The sequence below is a fragment of the Chaetodon trifascialis genome, chromosome 14 (assembly GCF_039877785.1).
Source record: "Chaetodon trifascialis isolate fChaTrf1 chromosome 14, fChaTrf1.hap1, whole genome shotgun sequence".
Taxonomy (NCBI): Eukaryota; Metazoa; Chordata; class Actinopteri; order Chaetodontiformes; family Chaetodontidae; genus Chaetodon; species Chaetodon trifascialis.
In genome coordinates this window covers 21,706,739-21,728,535 of record NC_092069.1, presented here as the reverse complement: position 1 = coordinate 21,728,535, position 21,797 = coordinate 21,706,739, and the positions used below count along the sequence as shown (strand labels likewise).

General features: G+C 42.2%; 1 protein-coding gene across 1 annotated transcript in view; it reads left to right on the top strand.

Moving 5' to 3' along the window:
* Positions 1-21,797, top strand: part of slc25a21 (solute carrier family 25 member 21) — a 92,740-nt gene that overhangs the window by 49,705 nt on the left and 21,238 nt on the right. The window contains exon 3 of the mRNA XM_070979597.1: positions 13,623-13,671. Coding sequence (XP_070835698.1) covers positions 13,623-13,671 — 49 coding nt within the window. The remainder of the gene's footprint in view (positions 1-13,622; positions 13,672-21,797) is intronic.

Here is a 21,797-nt window from a genome sequence, read left to right as displayed (position 1 = left end):
ACCTACTCTCATCGGCAGTAGGTGGTGCGTAGGTGCCACATCTACCAGTGCAGTCGGCCTATTGTAGCTGGCAGCTCATTGGTTATTTTGACATTAAATGTATAGTACATGTCAGCCTTGTACCCGTGTGTGTTCGTTTTCCTCATAAACACTAGTGTCTGCATATTTTTTAAACAAATCCTGATCTGTTTTATCAAATTAGCTGAGATACTCCACAATCTTCCCACATAACCCCTGCCAACCGTGGAATACCCCCTGGGGCACAAGCGCCACCTGTCATCGCGATCACACACCTTGCCCAATCGTACTTTGGAAGCAGTGTTTCCTCTTCATTTTCCGCTCAGTATCAGTGTGTGACGGAGGAATGACAGTTGTCTGATGTAATAATTTAACATGTTCAAACTATAACAGTGGTAACCACAAAATGATGAGTAATGACTGTAATGATTTTATTTGAAACATGCCAGGCTGCACGTACACACATACACCAGCCCAGAACAACACAACAACAGTGACTGAGTTGTTGTGACCAACGGATCATTCTTCATGTCAATGCCATATCTTTTTCGTCAGTTTCCATGTAGCATTGACGTTTCCCTGTGATGAAGGAAAGTAAGTCACTGTTTCTTGGTTACTACCAGCAGCAGTTGGATCTCTCTGATTGCACAATAGCTGATAGCAGAGAGGAGTTTGTGGCTTGGATGGGCCATTTGTGTTTTCTCACTGTTTTGGTTACCTGTAATCTCTCTTTATTGAGGACTCCACTTAAATGGATCTCAATTGGTGTCTGTCTGCTGCACTGACTGATGTTTATGATGTTGTTCCAATTTTAAAAATCCGTCTTTGATTAACGTGGTAATGTTGCAACAGGGCCAATCGTTCTCGTTGGTAAAGTAATTACAGTCTGGTAATCAAAGCGCTGGTGCCAACAGTCGAGCAGTACAGTATGTACTTAGGTGGTTTTCAGGCTGCATTTCACCTGTAGGCATGCATCGAGGTTTGATGAAATGGCGCAGACAGGTGTGTTTCAGTGAAAGCAGAGGCTGTGGCAAGGGGACTGAAATCATTTCACACTGCAGTGTTGTCAGCTTTTATGCCAATCTTGGTGATTGCCATATTTTTATAATTAAACTGGAGAATTAGGTGGTTTTCAGCTGCTGATTTAGCAAATGTTATGATGGGCTTGTACAGTTGATCAGACACAAAAATTAAATATGGGGTTAGATATCTAAAAGTATTTTAAAAAAATCACCTAAATACTTCTGAAGTGTTTCATTAAAGACTTAAAATGTCAGATTACAAATCACCCACTCAGTAAACCGCTAACCTGCTAGCTAATGCTCAAAGTTATGTGATAAGCATAAGCAGCTAAACATTGTACAGTATTAATAGACATATTTTAAGGTTTACAAGCATAATCCTGCATAGCGTTATCTATTCCGTGATATTCTATTTCCAGTGATATTGGCAGATGTGTCCTGAGTTAAATCCCAAAAGGACGGATTAAACTCACGATCAGCGCTTTCAGGGGACGTACCCTATTTTTTCCCTGATGCCACACAGTGAATTAACAGTGTAATGACTCCATATTTAATTTGCCCTGTATCTGATTCATTTGCGAAGATGCAGTTGATCTTGATGGATTATACTGATGCCGAATTGACAAGAAGACTGTTGATAGATGACACCATTTATCTTGTGTTTCTAGAGTCATGTGTTTTGCGTACATGTAAGGAATTGTTAATATGTCATATTTTTTAAAGGGAGTTTGGCATAACATTTTCCCCACAGAGCACTAAGATCATCTGTTCAGGTCACCACCACAGAAACACTTGGTCACTGCTAAAGTATGATAAGGTTGCCTGTTGGTATTGATTTCTGACGGCGGCAGATCAGTTTCCAATGGCAGTGTGCAGTAAATAGTAGCTCTTTCTGTTCGTTTTTTAAACTACTTTTCTCGACATGATTTGCTCGATGGTGTTATATAGTATGAGATGGCCTCTTTCTGTCAGCTGCTGTGTGTCTGCAGTGTATCTAATGACAAGAAGAGATTAGTAGCCTCCCCTTGAGAAGTTTCTCATCGGTGTGCTCAATGTTTAACATGTAAAAAAAAAAAAAAAAAAAAAAAAAGTATTTTACTCACTTTTTGCCACTGTTATGATCTCAGACTCAAATGCTAACAGCTGCATGAGTGTTGAAACTTGCTCAGATTAATCCTGATCACCTTTAACCCATTTCTAGACTCGTCATTACTATATAACAGTAACAATAAATATGAGTTGTTCACATTTTAAAAAAATATAAATCAGACAGCATTTTTTTTTAAATACAGCCCACTCAGTATTTCTTCATAATCTGTAATAAATACTGTTACTCACTGTTATTATTTGTCAAAGTGGCTCCAGGCCTGGACTCTAATCCAGTGTACTTTTTGGCAGATTCAGTGAAAATCTCCTCGCAGTCCTCTCGCTGTTCGTTATGTGTGTGCACTGAAAAAGAAAATCCAGTGTTCGTGCGCAGCTCTGCTCTGTAAATGCACAACAAACTCTTGGAATTCCACGTCTTCTCCTGTGTAACCTTACCTGTTGAGGCTAACTTACCCTCGGGCAGCAGACGCTCGGCATCTGCCATGTTTCTCTTTTGGTTTGTTCTGCACGTTTTGTTTAGAAAGTGACAGTTGTGTGTGGAGGTCTCTCTCCTCCAGGCCCGTACAGTAGTTCCTGTTGAGGACACTGAGGTTAATGTCAATCATATTTCTGTTTGGAATTTGTGGCGTTTGACCTGCCACAGATTGAAAGACGAACACACACTGGCTATTATATTGCCTGATTCCATTATTTTTAGAAAAATATTTAAATGCTTTTGCTTTCGCATCGCAGCTGGGATCGGCTCCAGCCCACCGCAGCCCTCCAAAGGTTCAGCGGTTATAGATAATGAATGGATGAATATAAATGTGACTGCTTTTAGCCCAATAAATGGTTCAATATTTCCCCACCAGAATTTTAGTCCTGGCCAGTGTTGAAAACAAGCTTTGGTGAGTAAAATTAGTAACAGTTGGTGAATAAAATATGACAATTTATAATTATTTAAACATTTTCTAGATATAATTTTTGGTGTCTTTGACGCCTCACTATTAGTAGTCATATGATCTCAGTATTTTCTAAACTGTAGCTACTGTGCTCAATGTGCTCGACTTTTTAATTGTGATTTCAATTAGAAAATTTGAAATATTGATTGCAGATAACCACTATCTGCTAATATTAATTAATATTAGCATTCTATAGTGAAAGTCATACTCAGTTGTAGTTTAATACCTTCTGACCTTTTTTGCGAGCGACCTCAAAATATAAGGAAAGTTTGGGTCCTTCCTCACAGGTTGCGCAACACTTTTCAACAGTATTGTCCCAAGAAAGAACCAAAGATTTCAGTAAAAAGGTTGTGGAGCAAATTGCTTTTTCCTTACCAAAGCAATTATCTTGTGACCGCTTAGGTTTGAGTTGCGACCCCTTATGGGCTCCCGTCCCCCAGTGTGAGCCACTGGTTAATAGTAAACAATGTAAACGTCTATTATTAAAATGTCCCGAAGGGTTTCTGGCCGCGTGTTGTGCTCATATTTGTAGAACTACATGGTAATCTCTGTAAGCTTTTGTTACAGGATTATATAGTTTATTTAGATGGTGACAGGTGTCCTGCAGGAGTTGGAGACAATTTGTTTAAAAAGCAATCCTCGTGAAAGATTCGGCCCGAGATGACACGGGGCACTTCCTCTCAAACATCAGTTACACCAGGTTTTGCATCCATTTTGTCCCCTTTTCTTCTCCTCCTGTCACCAGCTTCCGCGCTGCTGGCGCGTGCATTTGCATCACATGGCCGTGTTTAGAAAAAAATGTGACCACAGGTGTCAAGAAAATCGTGACAGTAATGGAAGAGGGAAGCTCCGACACCGACGGCGCTGCACCGCCGGCACGGTCTGTCTGTCAGTCTGTCAATAACTTATCATTAGCCCGTCAGCCCAGGCAGCTCAGGTCCTGACCCAGTCGACAGCACACACACCTCACACACACACACCTTTACACTCCCATTAATATCACAGAGTTCATCTCCAGTTTGACAGACAGGGACATACCCGAGCTGTCTCTGCATACAGCCAGTGGGGGAAATGCGGCATGACGCATGACTTCCAACGATAAATCTGAACTGGAGACAGCACGCTCACCTGAAAAATCAACATATCCTTTACAGACCGGATATATTTGTCCTCGCTTTGTATCACAGATGCATCTTTTGTTTATTTTTGCTTATTTGATGATGCCATCACATAAAGACATAACCTTGATGTTTGATCCTTGAGGGTGTTGGCCAACTGTCATGCAAAAAAGCCAGAAGTATCAGTTGAAAAAAGAGTGAATCTTCACCTCCTGACCTGTAACAGGATGTGCTGAAGCTCTGCCGGATAAATGTCCTCATTGGTTATTAAGAACATAGTCTGTTTAGCACAGAGGAGGATTGAGATTGAGTTTTCATGGTGAAACTGTGAACGTGTGCACCTATATACTGTTTAATGAGACATAACCAGTCGATACACAAAGATCCTTCAGTCAATCGAAATCTTCCACAATATAGTTTATGCGACATAATATTTTTTTATGGCGACGCACTTTATTGCTGAAGCTTTTAAGCACCACAAGCAAAGTTCCATTCACGGCCTTTGTTTTGATGGCTCAGTGACGGAAACCTCAACATTGGTTTCCAGTCAAATGTCAATATTGTTTCTAAAAATTGTAGATCATAAAATTAATTTATAGTAAGAGGGGATTACCTCATGTCAATTGGGTTTTAATATTGAATTATATTATTACATTTAACATTTACTATTTACAATTTCATTTATTTTCTAATTGTACTTGAAACCACATACAGTGTTAATAATAAGCACTGTGCGCCCTCAGAGGTGATTGTAACAGATGAAGCAGCAGCGGCAGCCGACGCAGGCCTGCGGAATGCCGGGATGCTTGCACCTCTCGTCGGGGGCCCTCACTTAAAAACTCCCCCGCAGTCATTGGAGATGGCCCCGCTTGTTTTTCTAAGCACCCTTTGAGCTTTTTCAAGTGCAGAATTAGGGACTGTTTGGGGAGTTAACCGGGACACGTCTGCACCCTCGAGACAGGAAGGCTGATTGGTGATATCTGTGATTAATAGCTCCCTCTCTCTCTCTCTCTCTCTCTCTCTCTCTCTCTCTCTCTCTCTCTCTCTCTCTCTCTCTCTCTCTCTCTCTCTCTCTCGCTCCAGATGTCTTGAACCATTATCCCCACTGTTTCTTTCAAATATGTAAATTCCTACACAATCACTTCCTCCACGCTAGTGTTGATAGGTTTTTGGTTTTGTTTTCTTTTTCTCCGCTAATTCGCTGAGAAACAGATTTATCCTCCTCTAACAGAAGAGAGGGAGCGTAAATCGCTTTTAGTAATTCATGACGTTATTACATGCATTGAATTAAATAGAATTAAAAAATGTGATTAAATGCATTTTAACATATAGGAATTCCAGGCATCTCTTGCGCACAGTCCCCGTCTCCCCATGAGGTGATTATATGTTCTTATGACAGATTACTTTTACCATTATTGTATGAAAATGGTTTATACTCCATTTCAATTTTAATGTGATCAGTTTGGAATTGTTAAACCGCCTGTTTGCTTTAAAAACAAGTTCGGTTCCAGGGCAGTATTTCAGTATTATAGGGTGCCTCGCTTGGTGCTCACTATAGTTTATTGGCCTCACCTAAGCAGGCAGGCCTCGTGCTATTTTGGTGCCTTCATGTTACATTTCTTTCACCCACTTCCCTGATTTGCCTTGTTTATGCCAACTGCAAGTGTTTTCTTACAAATGCAGTGCAGATTTATTGTCATCTGTCGTAGCAGGTAAATTCAGTAATAAACTAACAGAGTAAATGTCCCATAAAAATGCAGTCAGGCAGGCTCTGATTGTTTGTTATGAAAGATAAACACGCTAAAATCAACACAGCCCAGTATAGCATTCGAGGAGTGGCAGGTAAGCCTTATATAAAAGAGATACAAGTCTGGAGGTGAAAATATGCTCCTGGCAATCATATAAAACTCTTTTCAGTTCCTCTATTTCTTATTGGTGTTTATATGGTCAAATAATCAGAAGCCTGTGCATCTTTTTATTTATTGCTCCATTTATCGGCATGGCATTCCTCAGTCGTTCACCTGTATTTCTGCCCAGGCGTTAAAAGATCCTGAGTTTAATCAGTTTCTATATCAGAACGCCCAGCCCAGTTGCTGATGGATATCGCACTGGCTTTGTTACTGCAGATGACAAATCGCAGGGGAGCAGCAGCTCACAGGGTTTGTTTAGCATTCCAGATGCGATGTGTTTTGAAAAGTCTTAATGGAGGACATGGAGGCATGAGATATCACCTTGCAGGTTGAGTCAGGAGCTCTTGTCAAAGCCAGAGCGGGCCTGCGAGGGGAGGCTCTGTCATCATGGCACTCTTATGCTTCATCTCACGCCTTGAAACCCCAGGACGGGCTATGATTTTCTGCTTTGGCTCTCAGTGAACCGAGAAATATATTATGTAGTAACATGTTTTTAAAACAATTAGCAATATGTTCAGTTTCTGAAATGCAAGGTTTTGGTTGTCTGTGACCTAATTTAAGTTTTCATGTTTGAATCTATAATTTTGCTGTATTTTTTAGTCACTTCTTTCATCTTTTGTTATAGTGAAATGTCTACATTATTTTATGAGAGTGATTAATAAACTAGTATGAGCATATTTAAGAATGTGGCATGTGAGCTATCACTGGAGACTGTAGCATTTACCGGGTCAAGTAAGCGTGTGAAATGAGTGGCCAGTATGTCTCTTATGTATTAGTCCATTTAACTGGGGGAGCTGTGCTTCCTGTGGCAGTGACCTTCTCCCTGTGGCTGCTGGGAATTACAGTCATTCAGTGTGTGTCTCGGCATGATGGATGACACCTGCACCCGTTGAGCAATCGCTCCCTGGTGCACTTTTGTTTTCTTTCTCACTTTTGCGTGGGAGCAAACGGTGTGCATTCCCGAGCCAAAACCAACTCAGATAATCATCTGCGTGATGTATGATCTTCTCTCTTTGGAAGACAAGTAATCAGACGACCTGGAATATCTGGCCAATCCAGTGGTGACAATACAAGTGCTACCAGTGAGGCTACTTGTTGAGTCCATCCCAGAGGTTTACTGCAAAACAAGGCCACCTCACCTGAATAAGGGATGATGCAGCAGTTTTTAACACCTGGCCTCATTGGTCCTGCCATATGGTCCTGTTATCCACTACCCGAAGCAAAAGCCAAACTCCACGGCTGTTAAAGCGCTGCACATGATGTCAGCTCCGTGCAATAAGAAAACCAGGCATTGAATCAAAACTATATGTTGTCGCAGTATAAAATCAGTGTAATTTCTCACTCTGTCCCTGTAGCTGTTCTGTTTCCACTGCACGATTGGCCTTTACACTGTGCCTTGGCGCAGAATGCAGTTGTGGCAAGTAGCTGCGTTGTAGTGCATACGTAACAGTGTGCCTTAATGGCTGTGCTCCAGACGCTCCTTTGTCATTAGCGCCTGTGTCGAACTGAGTGTGTCTGCAAGGCGCTGGATGACAAGCCCTGTCAGTACCATTGTGGTTTAGAAACAAAAGAACCTTCAAATAATGGAATCTCCCAATATGTCACTCAGTGATGCATAGCAAAGCCATAAACGTCAACCAGATGGCAGGTCGCTGTAATATTACTCCCGCTTCTCGCAGCTGGAGGAGGTGGGTGCCTGCAGGAGAAGCTGGAGCCAGAGAAGGGTAGGCTGAGCTGAGCTAAGCCGCTGCTCAGTAGCATCATCTCTTTGGTTTGCCCTCACCATGCTCAGTGACTGTGTATCAGAGGCTGCAGAGGAGTGTGAAGTGCTCCCGGGAGTGTGTGGGTTCACTGCTACCGCGCTCTATGATTAAACAGTAGCATGTGCTGACAGCTGGAGTAGAAGAGCATGATGCACAGGGGCACAGTGGAGCGAGAAGCTGCCTCTCAGTGGTGTCGGGGAAAGTAAATGTTTGGTGTCTTTGGGCCTGGATGCAGAGATGTGTCTGTGACTTGTCACCGCCAGAGCTGAATCCAAATAAATGACAGTTGGCAGGCTTTATGTAATGTTAAACCATCGAACATTTCCTGCAAAGCTGGAACAGGAAACAAATCAGCTGTATGAAATATCAGCCATTAATTGCTTCAGTAAGAATAGCCTCAGCAGATTGAAATGCTTTGCAGTGACAGGTGTGTTTTTTTTGTGGCACTGTCATCAGGTGTATAATGCAACGCCCTCCTCTGCAGCTTTTTTGTTGTTTGATTGACAAGGAACACAACGGCATTCGTCCTCACCAGACTCCTGCTTATGCCTGGAAAAACTTTCACTGTTGCTCTTTTCACCTTTACACGTACAGCACAGAGAGCCTTTGTAAATGGAAGTTGTCAGGAGGCATTCTTGAACCTTAAGTGGAAACAACCACAAAAAATGACAACACTTCATCACTAAATTATTTACCAGTTGCATTAGTCATTATACCATCATTGTACATCAATAATTAATCAAAATGTTACTGTAATCAAAAATATGGCCAAGTATAATATCCGAAAATATCACAGGAGCCGTAATTTTATTGTGTCACAGCATACCATTATAAATAAAGCACTGTGGTGCCACAGATGCTCATGTCCTCCAGGCATAATGAATAAGATAAGATAAGATAAGATAAGATAAGATAAGATAAGATAAGATAAGATAAGATAAAACTTTACTAATCCCACAACGGGGAGATGAAATTGTTACAGACAGCAGGGGATAAAACATAGAGATAGAGACATAGAAAAGAACCAAAAAGACAACAAAAAACAACCACATATATGTACATTATATATAAGGGTTTGGTACAAAATACGTAAATTTAAATTGAGTTTAAACAAGAGCCGTGCTACATATCGCACAGAGGTCAGTTTAGGATTATGGTCGCCCTCGTTCTCTTCTTTGAGTTTTCCGTTGAGCTCTGCAGCCTCTCTTCTCATCTGCCAGCAGTTGTTCTTAAGGTGTCTTGCCTGCAAGGTGAGACAGATGCTCAAACAAACACAGCATAGTTTTGCATTCACATTTGTCATCACGTAATCCTTCTGCAACTGCCACGTTGGAGGTACCACATGCAATGCTACATGGCGTTAGCCTCGCGCCTAAGACAGTGGTCTACAGTGTGCTCAGACAGCGAGCACTGACAGCCTGAGAGCCCCAACACACTGAACTAATCACTGATTTTGAACGGCACAGTGGGGCAGGCCTGTTAATTAGTAAAGAGTGTTAACTACTGTTACCTTTCTAAGTTAATGAAGCATTTGGTAACCCGTATCCTTTAGAGTTCCTGTAATGTGAGGTTTACGATGAGGCCCGAAATCCAGTGGGAATCATTTTAAGTGAAGTATCCAGATGTGCACAGCTGCTCTGGTCACTTGCAGGTACAAGTAACAATGGCCGTGCGCTTTATTCCATTGATTGTGTAGTTTGTTGATAATGATAACGTGGCTTGAGCTGCTGTCGTATTTGAGTCCCACCGCTCTGTCTATCTATGGTTGTATTATTTGTATTATTTTCCCGTTGAGAGGCACGTGCCTTCAACGTTAAAAGAAAAGTGTACACCCTTTAGCTACTGTATGAATGATAATTAATTCCAAACTAGTATGCAATATTCACACTATCACACATTAGTCTTTTTTCATGTACCCTCCATTATTGTGTATATGGTGTGTTGAGACAGTCCTTCGTCAATATCCAACATGTTCAGCCAATGACTGACGGCTACTGCTCGTCTGACAAATTAATACATTTTTCTAAATCTAACAGTGCCATAAATCATGATCAAACTGGAAACGTATTCTTGGCAAGTGTCAGTCTTCAGAGTCAATTATAAAAACACTTTGAAAAGTGATCTGAAAATTTTCATGTCATAGCCTGTAGGTCTTTGAAAAACTCATTTTGCCTGGTAGTCCAATGTGAACATACCAGGAGAGATTATTAACACCTGCAAATAGTTATTGACTTTAAGTTGCTCTTAGTCGATAAGTTATGTTGTTTCCACAGAGTCCTCAAAAATCCTCCACAGAGCAAAGTGGGACATGTGACACAATAACTTTCTGCTATTAAGTGCATATAGCTTTATTTTATGTAACGCACACAATGTCAGGAGTCTTGGAGATTTTTAAAAGATGCTTTTATGTTCTTCTCTTTGTTTTTGCTTCCCACTTAGTGTCCAAGTGCTCTGTTCAGGTGAGTTTGCAGGAGTCTTTTTTTTCCCCTGCTCTCTCACCACTCCATCTCCTGTTGGAGCATGTTCGGTCACTTCCCCGCATTTTGTGTTTGCACAGGCTGATCGAGCAGGCAGACTGGCAGGTTTGGTTTCATCATGTAATCTGATTACCTGCTGAAAGATTTGATGCACCTCATCTTCACTGCAGGCCTATTAATAGCAAACCCAGTAAATGGTGTGTTCAAAGCACTCTTGTGTTTACCTTCTAAGTGCAGTATCATTAACAACCATAGTCAAGTCAGATTTGTTTATATAGTACAATTCATGCTGTCGAAGATAAATTTCCTTCACACAATAAATATGACAATACAGAGCATGAATACATATTTAAATACATATAAAGGTAAAATGATCCGTCCCCTGCCCACTCGCTACCCACCCAAACAGAGCGAGATCAGCACTGGCTAGCCTGGCCTGAGAGAACAAGTCTTAAGCTTCCTTTTAAAGGTGATGCAGCTGTGGTGCATCTTATATCTTCCGGCAGTTTGTTCCAAAGAAATGGCCCATTGTAACTAAATGCACCTTCACCAGATTTACTTGTGATCATGGGTACAGTTCGGACACCAGTCTCTAATGATCTGAGCGTTGTTGAGGCTTTATAAGCTGGTCACAGATGGTTGTTTGACTCTTGCCCTCTGGTAGCTTGGCTCAGTAGTTCTTGGTCCTCCCATTTGAACATTAAGATTCAACTGTAGACAAAGTCATTTTTCCTGTGTTATTTCACTTGATAATTACTTCCCTGGAAAAACCCCAGAAGACACATTCTTTTATAGACAATATGTTTAATTGAGCAAATTAGAAAGAGTCCATATTGCACAGCAGCTGTGTACACACACGTGGAATCTGCAAGGGAAGCCCTCAGAGCAGCAGTAAAGGGATGTAGTGAGAATTGTGAGTTAAAAAAAAAAAAAAAAAAAAAAACTGAGTCAGAAGGCCTCTGTGCCAAAGCAGTGGCTTTTCAACACAGATGCACATAGTTAGTGTGTGTGTGAAACCTCAGAGTCCCTCACCGATCACCCGGCTGCATTGATTCTCCAGCTGCTGGCACATTGTTGATGTACTGGGTTTGCATGGATGATACGGTTGGTGGCCTCAGCCCTTCAACGTGCAGACAATTATAGTCACTCATAGGAATTTTGGAAAGAAGTCTGGCTGGATCACTCGTTTAGACCCATGTTCTTGCAAAGATGGCACAAACCTCAAAACACCAAGACTTATTGAGGTATTCGGCGTTTAAATCGGGCAGAGTGATAATCAGAGTGATGATAAGGTTCGCGTGGAGGGCTGGCAGGCGCTGGCTGTCTGTCAAAACCATTTGGTGGCAACAAGAAGTGCTTTACTTTAAAAACTGCTTTAAAACTGAAATGGAAAAAAAAAATCACATGGGCTGACATCCCCTGACTTTTGCCCGGGTTAGCAGTAAGGCAGCCTTCTTATCAGATTATTTTAAGGTGAACTGTCACACTTGACATAAAAGATCAGATTTACGTTGCAATCTGATCCTCCAGGGCTTTAACAGATATGTACAAGTTCACATTGTGTCTAATATGGTACATCTGACTGGTGTACACCAACAGTGTGATGTGCCCACTGTAAAAAGAAAAGGCAGGAAGGGTAAGGGAAAAAAAAAAATCACCTGACGAGGACTGGACTGGAAAGACCAATGAGTGCTCTGCGACTGCAACGAGTGATTCTTTTGATTTGTGCGACCAGCTGGCAGAGATCCAAAGATTTACGGCGACATAAGCAAGAGAAAAGCGAAAAATTCTCACGCTTCAGAAGCTCGAACTAGTGACTGTTTTGCATTTTTGCCCGAGAAGTGAAAACTGTGTGTCAACCGAATTTATGCTCAAAGCAAAGGGTGAGTGGGAGCGCCATCACAGATACCTGCAGCATAGGTTTAGATTGTTTTGATAAAGAGCAATGGTGGGTGATATCACCTCAAATATATATCACTTTATTCTTTTTGTTGTTTTTTAACAGTGATAGTGTTATATCACAGTTTTACTAAAATAAAAGTGGTCCTCCACTCAAACTTGATTCTACTTTTCTTTTCACCTAGATAAAAAGATTTTAAGAAATGGATGTGTTTATTGGCCCCAAATAGGAATGAAAATGAGGTACTGGCCTACATGTGTTTTGGAAAGAGTGACTAGCCCCATAATGTAGGATAATTATTAAATGTAAAAAGTTAGGCGAGGGTAGGCGAAGAGCAGAAAATCTAAAGTATATTATGTAAGTACAACAGTCAGTGTACCACAGGGCATGTCTATTTAAGTCCAGCAAGAGACACACATGCAGAGAGGGCTTTCCTGTAACAGCCATCTGAGCTTGTGTTGCAGTGTGATCCATGCAGATAAAGTTAGCTCTGGCTATGCGAGGCGACACAAAAAGCAACGTGAAAAAACAATTTCCCACATCCAAGCTACTACTCTGGTTATTGAATTGGCTTCAAATGAGGCCTAATATTCACACAGCTTCTCTTGGCTGCGCCTCAATATTAGATACGGCAACATTGCTCCAGCGTGTGTCTACAATAGACGCTACCAGCCATATTAGCTGTGGAACATGCTAATGCCAAATTCAACAAGCTAACCAGCAAAACAAACAGTAAAGTAACATAAAAATGGCAAAACTACAAAGTTTGGAGTTGGTATCGATCCATCCTTGAACTTCTGTCTTGTAGCGAATCATGCTTTGTTTTGTATCAGTCCGATGTAAAAGCATTAGCGCACATGTAGCCTTTTCCAGTTGTTGCTAGGACATTTCTGTCAAGTTTATCCACTGGGTGCAGTAGTTGTTCGGTGTATATTGCTGAAAAGGTTAAAACAGCTCTTGCAGCCTCTCTGTAGCCACCGGTGAGGCTCATGTCAGCTACACTTTAGCTTTGACTTCGTAGCTACGCTGTGAGGCCTTAATGCCTGTATGAAGAGCTGGAGTCCAGCCTAGCCTCTTTTCCGCTAGCTGCAGTTTGATTGTATGTGTGATGCTACGTCGAATGTCTCAAAAGAGAAATTTGTCCTAAAGGAGACAACGAAGGCTAATCTATTCTAATCGTCTTTAACTTTATATAGTCTGTCAGTATTCCTCACAGCTATATTTCTGAAAAAATAAAATCAACATCCACTCCAGCAAGGGATTGCTTTGTACTGAAAACATAACTAGCATTCACCAAAATGTCCAGAATTATTTAATTATTTAACTTTAATTATTATTTACTTATTCTGATGGCTTCTGCTTTTAGGTCTGGTGGAGATCTGCTTGATGCATCCCCTCGATGTAGTGAAGACAAGGTAAGCCACCCGTTCAACCATAACAAGTCATGCGTTAACTCATATTTTGGGTAAATTTACTAACTTATGAACTCCTGACAAGAAAGCAAGTTTTAGTCCACATCTGCCTTGAATCCTCTTGGTGGGTATTTGGGTCTTTGCAGTGAAGTTCCAGGCATACCAGTTCTTTTTTCCCAGCTCAGCAGGCCTGGCCAACGTTGCCCTCATTCTCCACATAAGTGGGCACCAGTGCCAAGAGCCTTAGACATTTTGTGGAAAATGAAATGCTTCATTTATACATTTATTCCCCACACAATGCGAACGTTAGATGTTTTAATGTTTTCAAATCACTCAAAAATTTTACCTTATTACTTAATTTAAGAAAAACAGAATCAGGCCTTCTTGTTTTTCCCCCTTTTTTTTGGGTATGGTCTGTGGTTCATGTGAAAGAAGGGGACACGCAGGATAATCAGATGCCACTAAATGGCTGCGTTTTAATAGCTTGTTTTCCGTTACCATCTCCTGTTTGTATGTTACGCAAGAGCGGCAGCAGTCGAGAGCTGCTGAGTGATCAGGAGCCTCACACCACAGTGTCTCAGCCAGCCGTAAACAGGTCGTGGGCTACTACTAAAGCTTTATAGTCTTTCACAGGCCTAGCCAAGACCTCTGGCTTCGTTCTGAGCCCCCCTGCCCCATACTTGTCAGTAAATTGTACTGCTTTTTCTGTCATTTACGGCAGCAGTTTCTTGGTAAATAAATTGCTTGGCGTGCCTTTTAAAAAAAGTGAGATGGTTGCACTTTGAAGGCTGTGCCACCACCAGAACACAGAGGAGGAAACGCAGGGATAAAAGCCAGGGGTGAGCGGTGTTGTATTAGTCGATATTTGATACTTTGAAGGCACACACTGTGATTTACGGTCACATGTAGAAGCTGTGGGGGTTTATTACAGGTAAGTCTTGAGCTCTGCCTGTCCGTCCTCACACGGGGTCAGGGTTAAAAGTGCACTCACTATTTTCTTTGTAACGCTCTTCCTTAAGAAGAGGTGAAAGCTGCTTTAAAACTGGACAGGTTTATCTGTTTGTTTTCTCCGTTTGTGTCGCCATGTGTTTATGTTGGTCGATTCTGGTGCTCAGGGTGGTTCTGTGTAAATTGCTTCCTTTCGGTCTTGGCTCAGGGTATATTCTTGGCTTTTGTTTACTTTTTACAAAATCTAAGAAACAGCAGTCTTTAGTTTTACTCGGAAGCTTTAGATGAGACTCGGAACAACGAGGAGGGTGCTGCTCCTTTTGAATGGCAGACATGCACACAGAAACATACCATGCATGTTTAGATATGCATGCACACTGTACACGCATGTTCACACACTTTACATCCACACATGAATTCATAAACCAAGCATACACACCAGCTAATTGGGACACTGAGGGAGCTGAAATCTATTAGCAGGAACCTTGGAGCCGAGAGTCAGACACAGACACACCTCCACTGGGTCTCCCTCTCTCTCTCTCACTCACTCTCGCTCTCTCTCTCTCGCCCTCGCTCGCTCTCTCAGGCATGGCTCTTATTAGGCACCGGCTCCTGCTTTAATGTCCACTGGTCCAAATTGAACAGCAACTGGAGTAAATTTACTTTTTTCCACCAACTCAGAATCAAAGGGATTTTTTTCTTTCTTTCTCCCTTTTCCTTTTTTTTCTTTTTTTTTAAAAGGTAAACTTGAGTAAATGTGTACCTGCCTGGCACCCGATGTTTACCTATTTCCCAAATGAGGGTTTATCTTTCTCCCTCTCTGAGGGGGGAGGAGGGGGGAGAAACACTCCGCCAGTAGCCAGATACTGCTGTTATGAATCAGAAAGGAACATTTGGCAGCTTTTTATTTAAGCAAATACTGATTCGTCCTCCAAGAGGACTACTTTGACAGATTAATGAATAGCTTTGTTCCAGAAAAAAAAGGTAACGCATAACTTCCAACATGACGGATAGCATGAAATCTGGACTACTTATGAGATATTTTCTAAAGCAGAGTAGGAAAACAAGTCCATTGTGACAATTGAAAATATGATGGGCAAATGATTTTGAGTAATGGTGGCAAGTACTGACTAGACCACACTGGACACTGCTTTAGATATGGGACGTAGAAGTGAAAGTCCTGTCGGTTGATTCACCGTGTCTCTTTCTGCCTTTGTTGTTGCACTCTGACTCCCCGTTGCGCTGCTCACTGACCAGTCAAGCCATGACCCCCTTCACTCACCTTTGCTAACAAGTACATCTATCTTACATCTGAGGGACTCCTGCGGAGCCCACCTTCCTTCAGTGTGACTTATTGCCTCTTTCATCGCTGTTAAAGAGTTGAATGTGAATACGTTTCTATTGGCTATTTGGATGTAGGTTCAGTGGACAAATGCTTCTCAGTAGCATTAGTTGTGTAGTGTGAAATGGCCGTTTTTTCAGAGCAATGCATATGTTAATCATTTGCTCTGGAATGTTTCAGGAAATTGTGCAATATGTAGAATATACAAACAGACAGCAGACAGAATCGTCATTTTGATAATACATTCCTTTGAGAACGCGCACACGCTGAGTTGTAGGCAAAACAGCCAAAATGGTTTGGGGATAAAGCATGGTATGTTGGAGGAAAGCTGTGTGCCATGATTAGTTTTCGCTATTTGAAGTTCAGTGCAGCTATTAATTACACAAGTAACTTCACATCTGCAGCTGTGACAGTTCTGTTTCTTGTTTTTGTTGCTTTAATACATGCTATCCAAAAATTAAAGTGAATGCAGAAATTGAGACATTTTCCTCATTGTGAGTCACTGTAAATGTAGCATACTTCACACAAAGTAAACTGTTAATTACCCCTGACCCTGAGCCCCCCACCCCTCCTCCGTCGGTAGGGGGGGAGGGGGTGACGATGGAGGATGCGATCCGGTGTGGGGAGAGAGGCCAGTCGTCAGTTTAGCAGAGAGAGACAGTGGGACCGGAGTTACAGCTTTTCATTAACCTGGAAACCACCTAGTTACATGGTTCATGGGCTGGTCTCAGCTCACTTGGAGGTAACAAAGGGTGTCGGGCGGCACTTTCTGCAGGGGGCTCTGCGCTCGGGGCACCCCATCTGACTCTGATCAGGTTCTCCCTCTCATTAGAGAGTTGGACTGAGCCTGCATTTCCCTTCATGTCAAGATCTTGTTACATGGAGCTCCACCCTTATACACATGCATGCGCAAACATACTTACTCTCATCTGAAAGCAGCTTCCCGTCAGTCCCTTTTACTTCCGCCCAAAGACTGAAGCCACGCCTTCCTCGTGTTTGTCCCTCCCTGAACGACTTCTCCTGTCATCGTGAACTTCCTGCAGTTTCTACAACGTGCACGTGACCTGATGTGTTTGCCTTAATGAGCCCCAAAGATGTATTTTGTGTAGTAACTCTTGACTGAGCCACTCCTTCTCCGCCCCTGTTGCCCCTCTGCACTCACAGCTTTCTCTCTGTTCCTGTTTTTCATGCCTTCCCATTCTGATTCCTCCTCGTTGCCTGGCTCGTCGTCTCTTTCCCCCCTCTCTGATAACAGCTCTTCATCCAGCTTTTTTCGCCCCTCCCACTGCACATTAACTGTTTCTACTGTTTTTACATTCTGTCTTCTGTGGTTTTAGTTTTTCAACAGCCGTCTCAGTTCGCCTGCTGTTGAATCAGTCACTGCTTTCTGTTAATGTAAGCCATATTATATAACAATGTCATCAACAACATGTTGAATGCATTGTTTAAACTTCTGAATTTGGAGCTTGTTGAGCGATTATGTAATGTTTTGTTTTAAATCCCTGCTGTACATGTGTTTTAGCAGATTTGTATTGAATTATGCAATTCTGTAAAGTGTCTTGTATGACATGGCTGTCAGAGTCATTGCAAACCACTAATCCTGCCAGTAGCCTGTTTCAAGCCTGATTAGAAAAACCTGGTATTGGCCCTTGCTCACTGCAGTATCCATGGCAACCATGGCATCCATTTAGTCACAGCACGCATGAAAGTGTGTCCCACTCGGGGGGCTTGAAAGTGATCTTTGATGAGGGCTTTGACAGATGACGTCCAATCTTTTTGGGGGAATGGGTGACAGCGCTGAGGATGGCCCAGGGGCTTCACCCCACCTCCTGCTCCGTTTGCCCCCAGCTGCTTGGTGAACCCCAGTGCACTTAAGGAGGAATCCCTGACACAACCCTCAAACAGCAGGGCACAAAGCAGCAGCAGCCTGATAGCTGATCTTGCCTTGTAAAGGAGCAGGCAGGTCAGCGGTCGTCAAGCCGGCTCCTAATCCCCCCGGCGCTGTGAGACTGCAGGGCAAGACTTTACTCACAGTGTAAAGGCAAACACATGCAGCGTGCATCCAGAATGAACCAAGTTCAGTCTGTGCATCTCTTCAGTGCAAAAGAGCCAGTCACAGCGGAGCAGAGCAGTGTTCCAGTCATACTCTCTCGGATGATGCCTCAGTCTTCTGTATGAAAAATGTGGCGCAGCTAAATTATCTGTCTGATCATTGATTGAACATGTAAACAATTGCAATCATGTGCAAGATGCACAGATTAATAGACATAACCTCCTGTCCACCTGCTCAGTATCCCCAAGTATGACTTCCATTTTGAATGATTCTGCACCTCCCACCACAGACTTGCAACTAATGCTCGTGTTTTTGTTAACTGTAACCACATGTTTTAGTTATTTGCCATAACTCCAGTCTTTCCCCAACCTGAAGCGTACTAACCATGTTCCCATCAACATATTTTTATATGCATTTTGAAGTATCACATTAGTGATCATGAAAAAGGTGGTGAAAACGTTTTGAATCATCGAACATGATCTGGGGTCCTTCCTTCCTTTACTTTCCTGGCTGTTAAGAGTTTCACTCTCATTTCGTCGCATCACAAGCGACCAAAAATGAGGGACATCTGCCCCCTTAGTCTGATGAATCCCGGGGTATACGGTATTACCGTGACTAATTAAAAATCACTTTGCAGGGCAGCATGACATGCACGCAGTTCAGACGGTCAATGCTCACGCTAGGAAGCACCGATTCAAACTTGTAGCATACCAGAATGACGGGGAGAAACTCAGCTAAAAGCCTCCACCAAGCATTGCCACCCAAACAAACATAATTCTTATCCCAAGAAATTTTATGCACATGTAACGAAAACATGAAAATAGCGCATGTCAACAGTATTGCATCTGCTGATTTCACCACTTCACGCAAACCACACAAGCCTGATATCATATGAAGCAGCAGAGAGTCTGGTGATCACAAAGATGTCTGCCTCCTCACTGTGCGACAAAAATTCGGCGAGCTAGCAGCCAAAGAGTAGCAGAAAAAACTTTGCTAAATCATACAGTATGTCTTACCCTAGCTGTTTTGTGGTCAACAGTTATATTACAGCCCGAAAAAAACGCTGCTAATGTCTCCTCCTTTGACTCTGTGTTAGTTTGAGATCGATCACGAAGGTCCTGCTTGTTTACATAAGGAGGAGGGGGTTTCTAGAGTGGAGGGAGCGCTCTTTATGCAATAACCTATCTCTGGGGTTACGTCCTTCTGGATCGTCATTGGTGTTTCTATGGTGAATTTGGGTGGGTCGCTGAGCTACAGTATTGACCGGCGTAACCACGCAGTTAGTTTCACCGCTCTGTCTGATTTACACATAAATGAGCAGCCTGAAGTGTTATTTTACTGTTTTATTTGCGTTTCATCGTTTCATGAGAGCTAAGAACAATAGCAAGCAGAAAAAAGGCTGAAAAAGTGTTTTCAACAGAGGAGTTTCTCCATATGTTTGGACGAGATAACGGTACTCTGCCTAAATGACATACCTCTGTTAAAACATCTGTAAAACTGCTCAGGTTCATTTTTTTAGCATGTACTTTTACACAGTCACCTTTTTCTCGAGTGAAAATTCAACCAGATATATTGAACAGAATGGACTTCATTTTTATTATGACGATGCTACAATTTTGTTAGGCCCCTATAGACCTATGTGCAGCATTTTTTTTTATGACAATAATGAAACTGATACTGGATTACCGCCCAACCCTAATAGATGGTTTGAATTGGTTGAAAATATAATTGAAAAATATTGTAGAAAACCATGTCATGCTCAGATTCCCTCAGAAAATTCAGGACCTAAAACAGTGGTCCCGGCAGTATACGATGCATATCATGTACGTGCAGCGTCATTTCTTTGTCAACTATCTAATAAAAGCAAAATGCGAAGAGAGAAACAAACTTTAAAAACCTTACCCCATTACTTTTAATGTGACAGATGTTGCTACGGGTACCCACAGATGTTAGAGATGTAACTAGCCTTCACAAATGGATTACTAAATTAGAGATTTCGGGTACAGATCGAGGTACGCATAAAGGGCAGATGTGCATGTCAGTGTGTGTGTGTGTGTATGTGTGTGTATGTGTGTGTTATACTGGAGCACCTGTAATCATTATCAGTGAAGGGGTTCACATTCCAGTACACTAATTACAGAGTGGGGGCATTGTGTGCTTTGATTTCACTAGACCCTGACTGTGCTGTAACCACAGTGCTGCCCCCCTGCTGCCCCATCTCTCTCTTTTTGACTCTCAAAACTCACACATGCATGTCTGTACATCTTTTATCCCGCCTCCATCACCCCTTTTCCAACCTCTTATGAGACATTTTTGAGTCACTCTTAAAGAGACTTTGGCTGTGGCAGCACTAGCTGAGCAGCGGATGACCGGGCTGCAGTGGATGCAGGCGTCGCAGTGAGTTCCTGAGCTTACTTTTCACCTAATGCCTGAAGTGTAGAGTCAACTCCTTTTGCTGATGCTCCACGGCAATCAGTGTTTACATACTCATGCAAGTCACGCTCTCGTCCTTGTGGGAGTTGACACCGGTGTCTGACATGTGGATCTGCTCACATGAAGGCTGCTCTTGAAGTCACTGAAAGCCGGAAAAGTTGCATGTGATGTGGTTAAAACGTTCATGGGGGCTGCATGTGGCCATTGCTCAGCACATGCATTGTTTCTTTCTGCTTGCTTCCTCATTCTCTTCGTATTTAAAAATACATTGGTTATCAACATATCTAATTGCAGAGGTTTGCTGGCATGAGGCGTGAACCTGCCAGCAGGCCTTACTCTTCGTCCTTAATTCCTGGATCTTTGCCACAAAGTCCTACTTCCACTGCTTATGCATTTTAAGCTTCTGGCTTAAAGCTTAAGGTCTGACTGGATCCATAATACTTCATATCACTCATGCTGCTCTTAAAATATCTGGATCTGAGGTACAGGAGCTGGCGTCCAGTCAAAGTGGCTATAGTCTGTGCTGGCCTTAAGTCTTCATACTTCCATCACAGTCCAATTCTGATTTTAACTTGGGATAACCTAATGAAATATGTGCGCTTGGTATACAGAGTCACCCATATCTTAAGTTATCCTTAAGTAATCTTCATAGGGAAAATAATTCTCTACATTTTAACCCATCCTGAGCATCACCCAGGGACCAACTCCAGTTCTGCATGTCTTTGAATGGGGGAACCACAGCACCTGTTGGAAACCCACGCAAACATGGGGAGAACATACGAAATCCACGCAGAAAGAGCCACTGTGCTGCCCACCGCCACTTGTAGCTGATATCAACTGAAGAACCAATACTATGGTATAATAGGTTCAACAGAGTTTAATATATTTCCAAATCACAACAGACAACTTAACACTCGTAGATCTTTCAGTAACCAACTAAACAATGGATGATTAATACATACACATGTCAGCACTAAACTCTCTTGTTGCTTTCACTGTTTTTAACAGCTCTGTGTCCTTTTCCAATCTTGACTGCATGCCCTGTTTTGTTTTTGCTTTGATGTATTTTAGGAAGCCCTTTTAACACTTTGGCCAGGGACGACAGATGAAAACTAGCTTCTTGGATGATTCCAGTGGAGCACAGAGTAGCAGTATTTCTCTGAGATAGATGTGTGTGTCAGCTAAACGTTGAATTCGTTAAGTGATGGTTACTCCGCATTCTGCTCATCTGCCTTTACAGAGCAATGTTATATGATTCTGCTCTTAATAAATGTCGTCAGCAATGTACCAAGTTTCCAGCGTATATATAGAATAAACAACATAACAGGGAGCTGAAATTTCAAATTTTAAAGC